The following is a 17,610-nucleotide window of genomic DNA, read 5'->3' as shown; positions in this document are numbered from 1 at the left end:
GTCGGTCTGTTTCCCAGGCTGCATTACTCACTGTCCAGGTGGCTGAGGAGGCAGTCTGAAGGCCACGAAGCTGCAAATGGCTTCCCCGGGCCCTGGATGGGAAAGCACCAGCCCCAAGCTAGAGGGAGCTTGTAAAGGCAGCCGTGCCAGGCCCTACAGGGGTCTTCCTGCTGCAGGCCACGCTGGCATTAGCTCCTGTCCTCTGGAGTCAGTTTCATCCAAGCAAAGCCAGGTGGCCGGCTCTCAGAGTCAGATGCAACTCGGGGGTAAAAACACTTTTCTATGGCACTTACACAGAAATAACTTTAATCTCTGGATAAATTTTCCAAGCTACAAATGTTTCTCTTCTATGTGCTACCAAGAAATCAAAATAGAGTAAAAGGACAGTCTTACTTTAATCAAGTTCCAGAATGAGCTTTGAAAAGCACTGTCTCAGCAGAAGATGAAGGATGTGTGTAAAAGAATGTTTCTAGAAAATGCCAAAGGCACCAAACATAACCCCAACTTTGCCTTCTCCTTCTTCTCAATGCCACTCCATACCCCAGACAGGGAGGCTACTTTGTCCAGTTGGCTTTAGGAATGTCATAGTGTTCGTGAGTGTGTCCAGGTGGCTGGTGAAGTCCTTTACTCTCTGCTTGTAGGTTTTGGATGCTTTCTTCAGGATCCTTTCCATTTGCCACCTCTGCATCTTCTCAAAGGCCACCTGGGGGCGGGTGTCCATTTGTCCAGGCCGTGCTGCTTCTCCTCCTCGTTCTTTTTGCTCATTCCCATCACTGCCACGAGTTTCGCCGTGTCTTTGTCCTTCTTTTTCTTCTTCCGCTTAGTCAGTCTGAGCTCTGCCATGCCTTCCAGCTTCAGGGACCCCTTTTGGACCTGCTCGTAGGCCTCCCTGGCGCCCTGCTGAAGTTCCGAGGCTGACTTTTCATGAAAACAGTTAACATCATGCTTGGGGCAGAGAATACCTGCTCCCTATTCTAAACGGACACAGGAGTGGGTAGGGGGTCCAGGCTGAGCATTTGAAGTATCCCAGATCTCTGGAGTCAGCTGTTGGCCTAGGGATGGGCTTCTGCTCCAAGTAGAGCTACTTAAGGACCTTTTAGGAAGAATAATGAGATACTTAGAGAAGGGACAATCTGAATCTCCATTTTCTGAGCTCTGAGACGCTAAGGATCATGTGAGCTTAGTGCTGCTAAGCGTTTCAGCATGAGAAGACACACGGTTCTGAAGAACAAGGCCAGCTCAGAGGAAGACAGGACCAAGAGATGAAAACAGATAGATGCCCAATGACTTTATCTGAGCAGCTAGAGACAACCACGCCAAAGTTATTCAACTCTTAAACTTCTCAGTTACCTGACCCAGTGTATATCGTTTTTGCTTAAGCTGGTTTGGCTTTCTAGTACATACAACCAGGTAGGTTAGAATACCAAAATGTTGACTACCAACCACAATTTAATTTTATATACTTTGCTTCTTATTTTCATATGCTACAGAGGGGCTACATCTTTGGATCATTATAAATGTAGGTTAATTAGTGTGGTTTAAGGTTTAATGAATATGTTATTGGTACTTCCCTGGTGGTCCAGTGGTTAAGACTCCGTGCTGCCAATGCAGGGGGCATGTGTTTGATCCCTGGTTGGGGAACTAAGATCCCGCATTCTGCACAACATGACCATAAAAAAAAAAAAAGTTATTGAGGCTACATTAGGAACAATAGTGACAAAGAAATACAACTGTATATGTGCTTTTTTAAAAACTGAGGTATATTTGATATACAGTATTACATATTTCAGGTGTACAACATAGTAATTCACAATTTTTAAAGGTTATACTCCATTTAGAGTTATTATAAAATATTGGCTATGTTCCCTGTGCTGTACAATACATACTTATAGCTTCTTTATTTTCTACGTGGTAATTTGTACCTCTTCATCCCCTACCTCTATCTTGCCCCTCCCGCCTTTCCTCGCCCCAGTGATGATAACTGCTAGTTTGTTCTCTTCTCTGTGAGTCTCTTTCTTTTGTGCTATATTCACTAGCTTGTTTTATTTTTTAGCTTCTACATATAGGTAATACCATACAGTATTTGTCTTTCTCTGTCTGATATTTCACAAAGCATAATATCCTCTGGGCCCATCCATATTGCTGCAAATGGCAACATTTCATTCTTTTTTATGACTGAGTAGTATTCCATTGTGTATATGTACCACATCGTCTTTATCTATTCATCTGTTGATAGACACTCAGGTTGCTTCCATATCTTGGCAATTGTAAATAATGCTGCTATGAACATTGGGGTGCATGTATCTTTTCAAATTAGTATTTTTGTTTTCTTCAGATTTATACCCAGGAGTGGAATTGCTAGGTCATATGGTAGTTCTGTTTTTAGTTTTTTGAGGAACATCCATAATGTTTTCCATGGTGACTGCACCAATTTACATTCCCAGCAACAATGTTCTAAGGTTCCCTTTTCTCTACATCCTCACCAACATTTGTTATTTGTAGAGTTTTTAACGGTAGCTATTCTGACAGATGTGAGATGATATCTCATTGTGGTTTTGACTTGTCTTTCTCTGATGATACATGATATCGAGGAGTTTTTCACGTGCCTGTTGGCCATCTGTATGTCTTCTCTGCAGAAATATCTATTCAGGTCTTCTGCCAATTTTTATTATTATTATTATTTTTAATATTTATTTATTTGGCTGCACCAGGTCTTAGTTGTGGCATGCAGGATCTTTATTTGCAGCATGCGGGATCTCCCTGACTAGGGATGGAACCCAGGGCCCCTGCATAGGAAGTGAAGAGTCTTAACTGCTGGACCACCAGGGAAATCCCCTTCTGCCCATTTTAAAATCAGGTTGTTTGTTTTTTGATGTTGAGTTGTCTGAGCTGTTTATATATTTTGGATATTAACCCCATATCAGTCATATCATTTGCAAATACTTTCTTCTACTCAGTAGGTTATCTTTTCATTTGTGGATGGATTCCTTTGTTGTGCAAAAGCTTTTAAGTTTAATTAGGTCCTTTTTTTAAATTTTTGCTTTTGTTTCCTTTGACATAAGCAACAAATTGAAAAAACATTGCTACAATTTATGTCAGAGAGTTTTATGCCTATGTTTCCTTCTAGGAGTTTTATGACTTCTGGTCTCACATTTAGGTCTTTAATCCATTTTTAGTTGATTTTTGTACATGTTGTTAGAAAATATTCTAATTTCATTCTTTTATGTGTAGCTGCCCAGTTTTCCCAGCACCACTCATTGAAGAGACTGTCTTTTCTCCACTGTATGTTCTTGCCTCCTTTGTCATAGATTAATTGACCGTAAGTGTGTGGGTTGAACACGGTATATCTTTCCATCTATTTGTGTCATCTTCAGTTTCTTTCATTAGTGTCTTATAATTTTCCAAGTACAGGTCTTTTACCTACTTTGGTTTATTCTTAGGTATTTTATTCTTTTTGATGCAATTGTAAATGAGATTGTTTCCTTAATTTCTCTTTCTGATAGTTCATTGTTAGTGTATAGAAATGCAGCAGATTTCTGTATATTAATTTTGTATCCTGCAACCCTACTGAATTTATTGATGAGCTCTAGTAGTTTTTTTGGTGGTATCTTTAGGATTTTCTATGTGTAGTATCATGTCATCTGCAAACAGTGACACTTCTATTTCCTCCTTTCCAATTTGGATTCCTTTTATTTCTTTCTTGTCTGATTGCTGTGACTAGGACTTCCAATACTGTGTTGAATAAAAATGGCAGGAGTGGGTATCCTTGTCTCGTTCCTGATCTTAGAGGAAATGCTTTCAGCTTTTTACCATTGAGTAGGATATTAGCTGTGGGCTTGTCATATATGGCCTTTATAGTGTTGAGGTATATTCCCTCTATGCCCACTTTCTAGAGAGTTTTTATCACAAACAGATGTACAACTGTAGATGTGCTTTTGTTTTCCAAGAAAAATGAATAAATTTATCCTAAGGCAGTACTTCTTGGACTTTTTTTGTTTGTTAGTTTCTGGACCCCTTTTACACTCATGATTTATGGAGGGCCCCAAAGACCATTGGTTTATGTGGGTTATAACCATCACCATTTACTGTATTAAAAGTGGAAACAGACTTCCCTGATGGCACAGTGGTTAAGAATCCATCTCCCAATGCAGACGACATGGGTTCAAGCCCTAGCCTGGGAAGATCCCACATACCAAGAAGCAACTAAGCCCATGCGCCACAACTACTGAGCCTGTGCTCTAGAGCCTTCGAGCCACAACTATTGAGCCCACGTGCCACAACTACTGAAGCCCGCGTGCCTAGAGCCCATGCTCTGCAACGAGAGAAGCCCGCACACCACAAGTAAGAGTAGCCCCCACTCACCACAACTAGAGAAAGCCTGCACACAGCAACGAAGACCCAACATAGCCAATAAATAAATTAATTAATTAATTTTTTTAAAAGTGGAAACTGAGAACTTTTAAAAATACATATTGATTCATTTGCTGACAGCAATGATTAATGCATTGCATGTTAACATAGGTAACATCATAGCATTATAATCAAATTAGTTTTGACCTTGCAACCCCCACTAGGATCTGTTCTGAAGTAAATTGTCAGTTTGTTTCAGAATAGGAAAAAGGATAATGAAGGACAGAACTTGGAAAGTATATTTTATTTGCCTTAGTTTATAATACTCGAGTCTGAAAAGTAGCTCTGCAACATGTTAAAATTTTAGCAAAGTTTGCCCAATTTTGGTACACTTGTTGCCTTGGTTTACTGATTATTGCCTCAGCCTACAACGTAAAGGTTATCATTACCTGCTGTGTAACCTGCCTGGATAGCAAAGGGTTTACCAGAATAATTTCCTGTACTTCATGTTGACTTTTCTATATCCTTGATTATTTAAGAAAAAGAACCAAGGTTCTTCACTTGTGAAAGAGCATAGATTTTTTAAAATCCTGTTGCCATCTATGTTTATTTTTAAATGCTTTACTGTGACTCTAATTAAATAGATAATCAGTTATTGTTCCTAAGGCATCCAAGATCCCATCTTAATTAGATATTCAGATATCTTCTGACAAGTTTTTTATTTTTATTTTCCCCAAAATTAGATCTTAAATTTAGAAAAAGTAAAATAAAATCAGGATTTGGGGTGGGGGGAATTCTTTAATTGTAATTTTTAAAAATTTTTAATCTTTATTGTGGTAAAATATATGTAATATAAAATTTACCATTTTAGGCATTTTAAAGTGTACAGAAAATCAAGATGTCTTTTACATCTAAAACAATCTTGAGGTTCCCTAGAGGGCCCCTGGAAATCACGAAGCCTTGTTCTTCCACCTTGTAAAAAGAGAGGTGCTAGATTTATTTAATGCACTACTACTGTAGGACTTGTGTGAGAATAGTTGTCAAATCAGAATAGGAGCTCAGCTTTCCCTAGGTTAAATTTGTGTAGGTAAACTATTGTTAATATAAATATTTCAGAAATTGTATGCTTTCTAGGAAATCCCTGGAGATTTGTCAGTGCCCTCTCTGTCCATGATCTGTATTTATCCTCAAGGAAAATACTGATTGAAACTCTTATGAGGGCTTCCCTGGTGGCACAGTGGTTAAGAATCCGCCTGCCAATGCAGGGGGCACGGGTTTGATCCCTAGGCCAGGAAGATCCCACATGCCGAGGAGCAACTTAGCCCGTGCGCCACAACTACTGAGCCTGTGCTCTTCAGCCTGCGAGCCACAACTATTGAGCCTGTGTGCCACAGCTACTGAAGCCTGCGTGTCTAGAGCCCGTACTCTGCAACGAGAGAAGCCATTGCAATGAGAAGCCCATGCACTACAAGAGTAGCCCCTGCTCACCACAACTAGAGAAAGCCCGTGCACAGCAACAAAGACCCAACGCAGCCAATAAAGAAATAAATTTATTAAAAACAAAACAAAACCTCTTATGAAATAGGTGTGTCGTGTTTTCCTGTATTTATCAGAGGCCTGGCAACACTTTGCCTGATGACATTTGACAACAACAGTATAGTTATACAACCGTATAGTCTCCGTCATAATCTCAGTAACTATTTAACCTGTTACTTTGGCCTGGCCATAGTCTTATTTCTTTCATTTGAATCTGGTGTTTACTGGGCCAGTGGTTGTCCAATGGGGATTCACATCAAGCTTACCTATGGAGTTTTATAAAAACACAGATGTCTGGGCCCTACTCCTGAATCTCTTTACTTGCTATTCTTGGTATATTCTTGGTACATTATGTTTTATGATCATTATGTTATATCTCAACATTTTTCCTCTATAAAATTATGTTTCTCTATTTTAGTGAATCAGATTTCTTTGAATGTAAGCTCAATCGTTATTCTTAGGGACAGAATTTCTTTTCCTTTTTTTCTTTTTTTGTGAGGGGGGTGACTTTATTATCTTTCCTCAGTATGCTATAGAAACAACCAAATTTCCTGGTGGGTTGCGTTATTACTAGGCACCCCTCCTCAGACCTTTCACATTTGAAGGTTACTAGTTATAAATTAAACATAGCCATTTTAAGTCTCTGTCATCTGCAAGTAGCTTTTGTTTTACTCTGATGTTTGCCTGAAGGTTCTGCTATAAGCTACAGGCCAATTTTGTCTTCAATCAAAAAGGATAGTCTCAGAGTTTTTTCTCAGTACAGAAAAAGACTGTACCAGGTACTTCAAACTATCAGTGCTTTAAAACTTAGCCTCTTGGGTACATGCTTCTGAGCTGGCATCTCTTAGATAACTTTCATACCGTACCAGTGGACCAAATCAAGATCTCCAGGACTGTTTTTAGTGAAGAAGACTGCTAACCCAAGGCCCAGTGAGCAAGAATTAATTACATAAGACTGAGTGAACTGATGAGGAAAACTTCACTGTGGTTATTTTTTGGAATGTTGATTTTATTTCAGTGTTCTATATTCTGGTTGTATAAAAAAACCCTTTTTTTTCTTCTTGAGCTATTTGTAACCTATAAAATTTAGTAGGTTCTTCTTTTGTAAACTGAAATGGAACATTTTAAAAATTATATTTGACCACCACCAACCTCACAGAATTCAGAAAGTCTTACTGATTCTCCAAACTTTTCATGGCAATATAATTATTTGCAACGGTTCAATAAAAATCTGTTCTCCTTACCAGGATATGACTGGATGAATTGATTGTACAACCAGGGCCTTACCTGGAGTACCTTATTTGAGAATGGTGCTTATTTCATCAGATATGACAAACCACTTATAGGGAGCTAAGGTTGACTTTGCTTATGGAGCTGACGCTTACAAAGCCCTGCTAGGAAAACCGGCTCGTGTCTGGCTTATAGGATCCCAGCCTCACAGGAGGTGAGGGAGCTTACTTCCTGGTAGACCAGGAACCTTAAGAAATTTGGAGGATTTTAAGAAGAAAGAAATTCACTCAAATTTATAGATCCTGCAGGCGAAATTTGATGGCAGGAGTTTGCTACCCATAGGAGAGGAAATCTTTTAAGAGATCATTCTGGGATTCCTTATGAAAACTTCTAGACAAAAATTAATTTTGTAGTTGGTCAGATTGCTCTAAGCATCTGGATCTTGCCAGTCAAACTTAAAAATAATCTTTCTTTGAGGTTGCTATGATTATAGAAGGAGAGGGGACACTAGGGAAAATTGTGAAAGACTGACATAGACCAAAAGGTTCCTTGATGTCTTCAGTAGAAAATCAAGCGTTGTTTGAGAGCACATCCTGCTGAGTTTTCAGGTTCTATAATTTGTGCCTTTCCTTGTCTTTGAGCTGTATTATAGAAAACTGATAGCAATGCAAATAGGTATAAAAATTGCGTTCAGTGAAATGTAATTGATTATCACCCTGTGGACATTAACCAATTTTGCAAGTATTTGTATATTCATTCCTGATTCAACTATAAAATGTAATACTTTGAATTCTCCTTTATAGCATCTTACTAGTTCCCTCACTAATTAAAAAGTTAAATAAATCTTTGATGTTTTTTTTTCTATTTATGTAAGCATCATGATATTACCTTTTAAAAACATTGTCCTTTAACAGGTATTTGCCTGTTACACATTTTCCCACTCCTTTGCTTTCACACTTCCTCTGTTATAATTTCAGTGTGTCTCTTATAAACAGCATATAGATGACTTTTGTTTTATTTATCCTGTCTGACAGTCTGTTCTCATCTCTGGGTTAAGTCCATTCATGTTAATTATAATTACACTTACACTGGAATTATTTACTCCATATTATTTTGTGTATATCATTCTTCAGAATGATGTTTCTTGGTTTCTGTTTATTCGATTCCTGCTATCTGTTGGATGATGGACTTTCTTTGGTCCCCATTTTCCTTTCTATTTATTTGGAGGTTTCTCATTCTTTCTCTAATATTTAGTGGTTACCCTTATGGCAGAGCCTGCTAGATGTCTCTGCAGTAGCCATTCTCCCTTTTTGCCTTCTCAAGAAAACTGGGAAATAAACCTTGCTGAGAAACTACATTTCTGAGTTTCCCTCATAGATAGAAGGGAAGCAATATGTGAGAAGTTGGTTGGAACTTCTGGGAAGGCTCATTAAAAGAGTAATGACAGTTGGCCTATGTTCCTTTGTCCTTCCTTCCTTTGTCCTGCTTGGAATGTGGGTGTAATAGCTGGAACTCCAGAAACTATCATGCACCCTGAGGCAGCTTTGAGGATGGAAGCCACCCTAAGGATAGCAGGGCAGAAAGAAGAGCCTGAGCTCTAATGACCAAGGAGTGGCCGAATCTGCCCTGAACTGCCCACCTCCAGATTTCATTCATGTGAATCAAAGACCAACTCCGATTTTGTCCAAGCCACTTTAGTCAAGATTTTTATTATTAGCTGAGTGCAATTTCTTAACAGGCATACCTAATTTAACAAAACCTAAACTTAATCAATACCTGTACACGCATTATAGACCAAACACCACTACTATCAGAACTTTGGATATATTGTCAAATTTCTCATTTTTTAAAAAACTTCATGCTGATCCTTGCGCACTGTCTTCCCCTATTACACACACACTCACATATTTTCTCAAATTCTTACAAGTTCACAAGGTATATACACGTATCCCATTTTTACAGATGAGGAAATTGGGGTTCACAGGAGTTAGGTAACCTATCCAAGATCACACAATTAATAAGTGGCAAAGTCATGATTTGAAATCTTTCTAACACCCAAACTTTTCCATTGTGTCACAAATCTTAGCTGTGCTGTTTCTGTCAGATACTTTGCTGGCATTGTAGTGGAGGACACGCACACTCTGTCTGGGCAAGGCTGGTGTAAAGCAAGCTATGCTGTCATCAGATCATCATATCTTACTAAATGGATGTATCATAAGAGATCAGTCTGCTAATGTATGGACAGCAGCTTCTGGTTTAGCAAATTTCCTGGATACACGCCTTTTCCCAGAGGAAAATCTACATCCTTGTAGGAATTCTAGAATAATGCTCTTGGGACACCTCGCTAGAGAATGAGCTACTATAACTAGGTCCTAAGAAGCCTCAGCAGACAAATAAAATAAAGGCAGACCTATAATCATGACCAGACAGGGAAAATAAAAATGCTAAAACAACCATTTTGCCCCCATAAAGTCAGTGTTCCTGTTTCAGCACCACCAGAGAGAGATCACTGAAAAGGAAGTTTTGTGTGCCGTGTGGAAAGAAGTCAATGAAAATGTTTAGAAGCAGGGAACAGGAGACACTATTTTTCTTGAGAGTAAGGCCAAGGAGGGGAATGATTGAACAAAATAGAAAACGGAGGTGTTTAAATGAATTTTAAAAATTAAAAATAAAAGAAATATAATTTCTGTTTCTTTGACATGTATAAAAGGAAAATGTTTATCAGGTGAATTTGATCCGATAGACATGCTTTGAAAGCAAGTGTAGCCAAATTACATAGCCCAAAGCGTCCTCAGATTCTAGATGCAAAGCTTTTAGAGGGGTAACAAAAAAGAAATGATTTTGTAGAAATTAAGATTGACAGATTCAGAAACAAATTTCAGAATGAATTTTTCTGGCCAGAGGGCAAGAACGCTGAAGAAAATCCTTCTCCTGAGGTTTTTGGAGTATTTGGGTCACAATGACTCATGTATGTAGATTTTTAATTTTTGCCGATCTTCCAATTTAATTTTTTTTCCAAACTCCAGTTACAATGAAACATAAACTTTGGCATAGGCAGAACTCACCTGGCTACCTGCTCTGTATCCTCCCCACCCCGCTGCCCACGTGTCACCTCTCCTGAGTGTATTGGGAAGACGCGGGGATGGCTCTCATCCCTCTTATGTTGATTTCTTGGGGGTTTTGTCTCCAGATCCTGGGGACATTTCACCTCTCCCATCACCACTGTGACAAATCACACACCGCTCTACTCACCGTCACCTCCTGGAGCTTGGCGTCTACCGTCCCTCTTGATACAGGGCAACTACCTTGGGTTCAAAGGGTGAATGCAGAACCAGCTACACTTCCCTTTCTGCCTCCTTCCTTGTACCACATTGACCACAAGGCTATGTGGATGAAGCAGATTTACCAGATGGTAGGGCTAATTAAATGGACTTACAATGTGGGAGTAAATAAAAAGTAAAATTATATATTCCAGTCAGCCTTACTCACACTCGAATAAAAGCCACAGAGAACTTGGGAACAGAGGTGGGTGGAAGAGTCAGCTTCAGTAGGAGAATCTAGGGTGGGCTTTGCAATTCCAAATCGGGCTCCTGAGAGTTCCCAGCCAGTGTGGGGTTTGAAAATGCCTTCTCTCCTTAACAACACACATCTTCCAAAGACGGTGGTTCAGAGACAGCAAAGTCTAGATCCATATCAAAGAAGAGAAACATTCCTCTAAATGCAGTGAAGCCTGCACACCTGTCTGCCCACCCATGGTTTTCCTTCTACTTCTGAACAATGACCAAAGGCAAAACAAGAAAGGGGATTCAGGGATCCCTGATGTTCCTTCACCCTCGGGCTACACAAAAGACCTGGCTGAAGTTCTGGAACGACCACTGCCCTGGTCCTGGTGATCTCAGGTGGCCTCGGCCCGCAGCAGCTTGAAGCAGGACTTCAGCTCCCGGTCAGGGATTGAGGTCGGGTCGCGGCAGTGAGAGCACCTAATCCTAGCCACTAGACCAGTGGTCAGTGACAAGGCCTTGGCCCTATGGCTTTGCAGAAAAGAATTTCCACAAAGACGGAACGTAGTGAAATGAGTAAACTGTTTATTAGGGCGAAAAAAGCAGAATACGTGTGGATAGACACACGGGCAGGCTCAGAGAGAGAGTCACGCCCTCATGGTAGTTGGAATCACTTATATGGGGCATTTCTTCTATGTTTCCTTTGACCAATCATTTTGATTTGCCTGGTTCAGAGTCCATATTTGGTGTATCTCAGCATTTTCCCACATGTGCGTGTGCATCTCTTAGCCAAGATGGATTCCACCAAAGAGGCCTATGGGTAGGTTTGGCCACTTGGCATCACTCCCTATTTGACCTCCAGGGAGGCTTTCTGTGCATGTGTGGTCGGGGGAGGTCTGCTGACTTTGAGAATGAGGAATATGTGGTCTCTTATCTTCTATCTGGGCAGGGCTCAGCCTCCTCTCCCAATTGTCCTGTTATTCCTGTCTCAGAGTACTGGTCCACAGGGAATGAACTCCAGCCGTTTGTCTTGGGGGTCCACCTGTCTCCTGCCTCACTGGAGCCTGTATACATCTCTACATGGGATGCCTCACAGGACTGTCTGAACAGGAGGGAAGCAGGGTGACTTATTGTCTTCCTGTGTAAGCAACTGACTTTTTCAGTTGCACTAAGGAAACCAAGGTTCAAGCAACTTCTGTAGATGCACCTTCCAGGATTGATTTCCACTGCTTTTATGTGAGCACCCTTTTCATTAAAAGTGCAAGACTTTTCTCTCTAAATGTGTGGTTCTCAAGTGGGGATGATTTTGACCTCCAGGGAACATTTAACAATGTCTGGAGATATTTTTGGTTGTCACAATGGCAGGGGGAGTGGGGGGGATATGCTTCTGGCATCTAGTGGGTAGATGCCAGGGATGCTGCTAAACATCCTGCAAGGCAAAAGATAACTCCTCCCAAGAAAGAAATATCCAGCGCCAGGTATCAATAATGCTGCTATTGAGAAACCCTGCTCCAAATGCTTGGAAAACATGAGATTTCACATCATCTGTGACCAGTACTCACCATGCTATCACCCTTCTGTCACTCCTGAATTTTACTTTTAAAATTCATCAGCTGATCTTCCTACAAATCACTCCCAAGAAGCAGGTTAAGAGTAATCATCACATTTACTGAGTTCTTACTGTGTGCCAGGTTTCTAGAAAAAGGACTTTACATACTTTATTTCACTTACTGTCACCATTTTCAGAAGAGAAAACTGAGGCTCAGGGCAATCAAGTAGTTGCAGATGAATCAATACATGAAACAAACTCACTGAGGTGGGAATCAGAACTCAAGTTTCTGCTCTTTAACTCAATGCCTTTCTAAGGAAACCAAGGGTGTCTATTCAATTTATTGAACAATTGCTTTAAACTTGAAATTCTGTTTTTCATCATGAGAATTTTTCATCTTCTGACAAAAAGTATTTGTTAAATAAATAAAACTTTGGGGACTTCCCTGGTGGTCCAGTGCGTAAGACTGTGCACTCCCAATGCAGGGGCCCGGGTTTGATCCCTGGTTGGGGAACTACATCCCCATGCATGCCTGCAACTAAGAAATCCGCATGCCACAGTTCAGTCCCCATACTGCAGCTAAGAAGTTGGCATGCCACAGTGAAGATCCCCGCATGCCGCAACTAAGACCCAGAGCAGTCTAAGTAAATTAAATAAATAAATAAATAAATAACATATTTTAAAAATAAAACTTTGTAATTATGGTCATGCATCACTTAGAGCAAATTTGATAGATGGATTTTAAAACGTATGTATTTGTAAAACTCCCTCCTTTCCAAAAAGAAGAAAAGCTCTGTCTTTTATATATTTTGTCTCAAATTTAAAGACTCTCTTCATTTCTGAAACTTCCAGACTAATGCATATAATGCTTTAAGTGGCAGAACCAGGTAAAGCTGCAAGGATGATTGCTCTATCTTGAGGTGTCCTATATTTAAAAGAAAGAAAGAAAAAAGCAACATTTTGTAACATTTACAATGACATATTAAATTTTTTTATTCATGTGCCTGTCTCCTTCATTGTCCTATGCATTAGTTTTCTACTGCTACATAACAAATTAAAACAAACTTAGCAACTTAAGACAACACCCATTAATTAGGTCACAGTTCTGTAAGTCAGAAGTTCTAGCACAGCCAAGGCATAACTGAATTCTCTGCTCAGGGTCCCCCAAGGTGAAACCATGGTATCAGTGAGGCTGAGTTCTCCTCTGGAGGCTCTGCAGAAAATTCACTTTCAAGCTCACTGAGGTCATTCCAGTTGTAAGACTCAAGTCTCATTTCCTTGCTGGCTGGTGGTCAGGGGTTGCTCTGAGCTCCTAGACTCCTCGGGCCCAGCAGAGAAGCCCCCTCCATTGTCAAAGCCATCAGTAGAGAATCTCACTGATGATGAATCTAACTTCATGTTTTGAATCTCCAAGAAAAGCTCAATCCCTTGTAAGGGCTCATGCCACTACATCAGGCCCATGGAGAAGGATCTCCCTATCTTGAGGTCAATTGATTCGAGCAAAATCAGTAACATCAGCAAAATCCCTCACAGCAGTACCTAGATTAGTGTTTGTTTGAATAATTGGGAGAACATTGTGTATACAAGGAATCTTGGTATACCCAGGAATCTTGAAGATCATCTTAGAATCCGCCCTAGGTCAGTCTGTAAATCCATTGATGGCAAAAACTGGGCCTTGTGCATCTTTGTCTGGTACTCAATAGATGCTCCAGGAATGTTCACTGAACTGAATTGTTTTAAAGGGATTGGGAAATCACAAAGTTGTGGAATTGTTACACATGAGCATTAACTTCCAGGTAAGGACAACTCCCATCAGGAAAAAGATCAGATAAGATGCAATGCCCAGGATACCTTAGGCTAATCACTATCATGACCTCTTCCTCTACCAAAAGATTAAGTGGACTTTCTACTTTCACTATGGGAACGCAGCTTTGATTTTATTAAAGGAAATCAAGGGAAAAAGAATTTCTATCCCAGAAATGTACAAGAGGAACAACTTTCCAATTTCCAATCAATTCAATTGAGTAAAGGGTGTGTTCAATGGGTTCATGGTGTCACCAGCTTTCTTGGCTGGTCTGCCAGCTCTTTGACAGCGAAACTACATATTATTCGTATTTATATCCCTAGGACTAGCATGGTGCCTGATTCGGAAGACAGACTTTAAAGATAAAAGCTGATTGAATTTTTGTAGAATGAATGCGATTTAGCCTATCTCTGCTAGTAGTCATTCACTTCCTCCACGCCAAGGCTCTGTCCAATGCATTTTCTGCAATCCAGCAATGCCTGTCTGGTCCCAGGCAGCCAGTGAGCATTCAACAGGTGCAATCGTTGGGCCTTGTACTCTTGTTTTAAAATGTACTTGCTCCTCTCCCAAATTAGCAGTTGATCATTTAAGTTATATAACTTGAAGGTGATTACTATTCAAGCTAGTTTTATGAGGCTTCTTTCTAAGAAATACTCAGCTTTATGTTAACGAAAAAAGAAAAAAAACCACTAAATCCCCAAATCCACAAACTTTCATCTTCTTTTCCAAATGGACATTCATTTCAGTGTCTAGTAAATGTATTTATGGGAAACATTTCTTTACATCAATCAGAGGACAGAGCTGTCACTTCTAAAAAAGAAACGCTCTGTTTCCCTTAAGCTTTCTTAGCTCCTCCATTGCTAGCCTCAGACAAGGTACACGTTATCTGCAATTCTGTGAGCTTTCCTGCATTTCAGTCGCATTGGGGAAAACGCTTTCCCGGCCTTCTAACTCCAGATAAGCGCGATCCAGATAACTCCACTTCTCTGTAACCTGGGAGCCGCGGATTTTAGGCCCGCGCTGTGACGTCACCGGGCTCGCAGGCCGCGGCGCTGCTCTCAGGCTCCGGTGATTGGCTGGGGCCCATGACGTCACGGGCCGGGGCGGCCCCGGGTTCCGGAGGGCCCCGGGACGCTCCTGGTTTGTTTTTAAAAAGGGGGGGGAATGGGGATGGGGATGGGGATGGGGGTGGGGGTGGGGTTGGGGGTGGGGAGAGGGGAACCCGCGGAGCGCAGGTGCGTCCCGCCGCGCCCCGTCCCGGGCCGCCGCGCCCGCCGTCAACCTCGCCCGGCCGGGCCGCGCCAGCCTCGGGGGCGGGCGGAGAGGCGGGGCGGGGAGGAGCCGGGCGCGGCGCCGCGCCGTCCCTGGCCGCCGCCCACCCTATTACACACAGCATGTAAACAGACCCCGCGCGGGAGGAGCCCCAAGCCCGCAGGGAGCCCGCGCCGCCGGGTCGCGCCGCCAGCCCGAGAGCGCACAGAGGCGCGCGCTGCCCGCCCGGGAGGAGGGCGCCCGAGGAGAGGAGGGCGGGCGGCGGAGGGAGCGGGAGGCGGGCGGCGCGCGAGGAGGCTGAGGGAGCGGCGGGCGCGGCGGGCCAGGATGGATTTCCAGCAGCTGGCTGACGTTGCGGAGAAATGGTGCTCCAACACGCCCTTCGAGCTCATCGCCACCGAGGAGACCGAGCGTAGGATGGATTTCTACGCCGACCCCGGCGTCTCCTTCTATGTGCTGTGTCCGGACAACGGCTGCGGGGACAATTTTGTGAGTGCCTGGGGGAGGGACCGCCGCAGCGCGCGGGAGTGTGGACGCGCGTCCGCTGCCCTGCGCCCGAGCTCCCGCTCGCCAGGGAGGCGGTGGGGCGGGAGGTGGGGGGGGGGGGCGTAACCGGCTGGCGGCGGCGCACCCCGCTGCTCCGCGCTCCGCCGGGGGGGCCCCGGGGCCCGGCGCGTTGGGGTCAGCGCTCCGGGTGGGCCCGGCAGGCGGCAGGCAGCGGCATCCTTAGGATCCGGGGAGCCGGGCTAGGGAGGGCTGTTTCCGGGACGCGACCCGGCGATTCGAGCGCAGTGCTCGGCTTGGAGCATCTCCGGGGGTGTCCCCGCCTCGCACCAGTCCGGGCCAGGGCGCTCGGGCCGGGGCGCAGGGACCCTACCCTCCTGCAGTATCCGAGTCGGGAGCGTCCTACACCCAGGCGTCCCGCCCAGGTGAGGAATCCCGTTACCCTCTAAATGCGCAGACACAACTCCTCGAGTTGTCCTCGCCCGGAAGAACGCGCTCCCCTCCCCCTCCCCCATGTTATTCTCATCGGTGTTTGGACACAAAGCCTCTATCCACACTAGCGATGCCCCATCTCCTGGACCTTCTTTGCGGAATTACACCCCGGATCTTAAAAACGCACTCGCGCGTGCGCGTGCGCGCGCGCGCACACAGACACACACGCACACACACACACACACACACACACACACACAGGCACGCCTATCCCCCTTTCCTCTCGTGCTTCCATTGCTCCTCTGTGAGCTTCCAGCGAGGTGTGTGGAACCCGAGAGGTTCTGTCCAGCTGAGGAGGCGGCCTTGGCCCAACCAAAGCCCTTCGGTTTTTCTAGATGAGGGAGAATTACCCCTCCCCATCCCAGCCCACCCCCTCCCTGTCCCGGGCTCGGGGAAGACCGGGACCTGAAACTGCGGTGTCCAAAACCTCGACTTTGCATCCTGCGCCCACCTGGGATCTTGGCGCTGGCAGTTTAGGAAGGGGATGTAGAGGGCCGGGGAGTTGGGCTGGGAGGTGCAGAGACTGGACGAGGATGGCGCTCCGTGAAGTGTTTGTAAGGACGAGGAAAAAATAATGGTCCCCAAATGTAAGATGGAGGCGGCTGTGGGCTCAGGTTACCGGCCTGAGTCGCTGGCCTGAGCCTGGAGCTGCCGCTACTGCCGCCCCTGCGGACGGAGGTGGGGCAGCGCCGTGGCGCGGCCTGGCGCCGGCTCCTCAGGTGGGGTGAGACAAAGCTGGGCTGAGGTCCAGGCTATCGCGTGCCTCTGCCACCCACGGGAAGTTCGACAAGGAGTTAGAGAGACAGCAAGGTTGTCTTTCTTGGCCCTAGAGAGATGAAGGCTTCTGTATGACCTGTCGATAAAGCATGCCTCTCCTCTCACCTCCACCCCACCCCGCAAAGGTGAACAACCCACCTGGCCCCAGCCCTGCAACTCTCTGGAAGAGGGTTGGCCTTGGGGGACAGCCAGATTCGAGTTCTGTATGTGTGACTGGTCAAATGCATCTTAGTGTTTTCGAATGCTCAGTGTACACATCCAAAAAATGGGTATAATACCAACCCCCAGGTGAGCAAATAGATAAAGCACCTAGCAGTCTCCACTGCACAGCAAGGACCCCACAAATTTGGGTCAGAGATCTGGGGTTCCCCAGAGTTTAGAACTTGTCTCTTTTTTAAGAGCCTCGATTTCTCCCCTGTAAAATGAGGTTAATCAGAATGCCTCCATCATAGGTACTTTTGAAGCACAAGTAAGCTATAAATGTATATAAGAACACTTAACTGTAGTTAAAATAAGTAAATAAGTGTTGCCAATGAGAGGAGTGGGAGATCATTAAAAAGGGATTTACTCCATTGTAGAAGTATGAGTAGGCTCCA

General features: G+C 43.7%; 1 protein-coding gene and 1 pseudogene across 2 annotated transcripts in view; one reads left to right on the top strand and one right to left on the bottom strand.

Moving 5' to 3' along the window:
- Positions 1-554: 554 nt before the first annotated feature.
- LOC130851866 (protein FAM32A-like) lies at positions 555-15,056 on the bottom strand (annotated as a pseudogene).
- A 280-nt stretch (positions 15,057-15,336) lies between these two features.
- Positions 15,337-17,610, top strand: part of MTURN (maturin, neural progenitor differentiation regulator homolog) — a 28,479-nt gene continuing 26,205 nt past the window's right edge. The window contains exons 1-2 of one of the 2 annotated variants that reach the window (XM_057732501.1): positions 15,347-15,451; positions 15,519-15,730. In XM_057732501.1, the coding sequence (XP_057588484.1) occupies positions 15,569-15,730 (162 nt within the window). In that variant the 5' untranslated portion in view covers positions 15,347-15,451; positions 15,519-15,568. Of the gene's footprint in view, positions 15,731-17,610 lie in introns of both variants that reach the window. The other variant, XM_057732500.1, reaches the window with a different exon arrangement.

Source organism: Hippopotamus amphibius, chromosome 4 (assembly GCF_030028045.1).
Source record: "Hippopotamus amphibius kiboko isolate mHipAmp2 chromosome 4, mHipAmp2.hap2, whole genome shotgun sequence".
Lineage (NCBI taxonomy): Eukaryota > Metazoa > Chordata > Mammalia > Artiodactyla > Hippopotamidae > Hippopotamus > Hippopotamus amphibius.
This window is presented reverse-complemented; position numbering and strand designations above follow the sequence as displayed.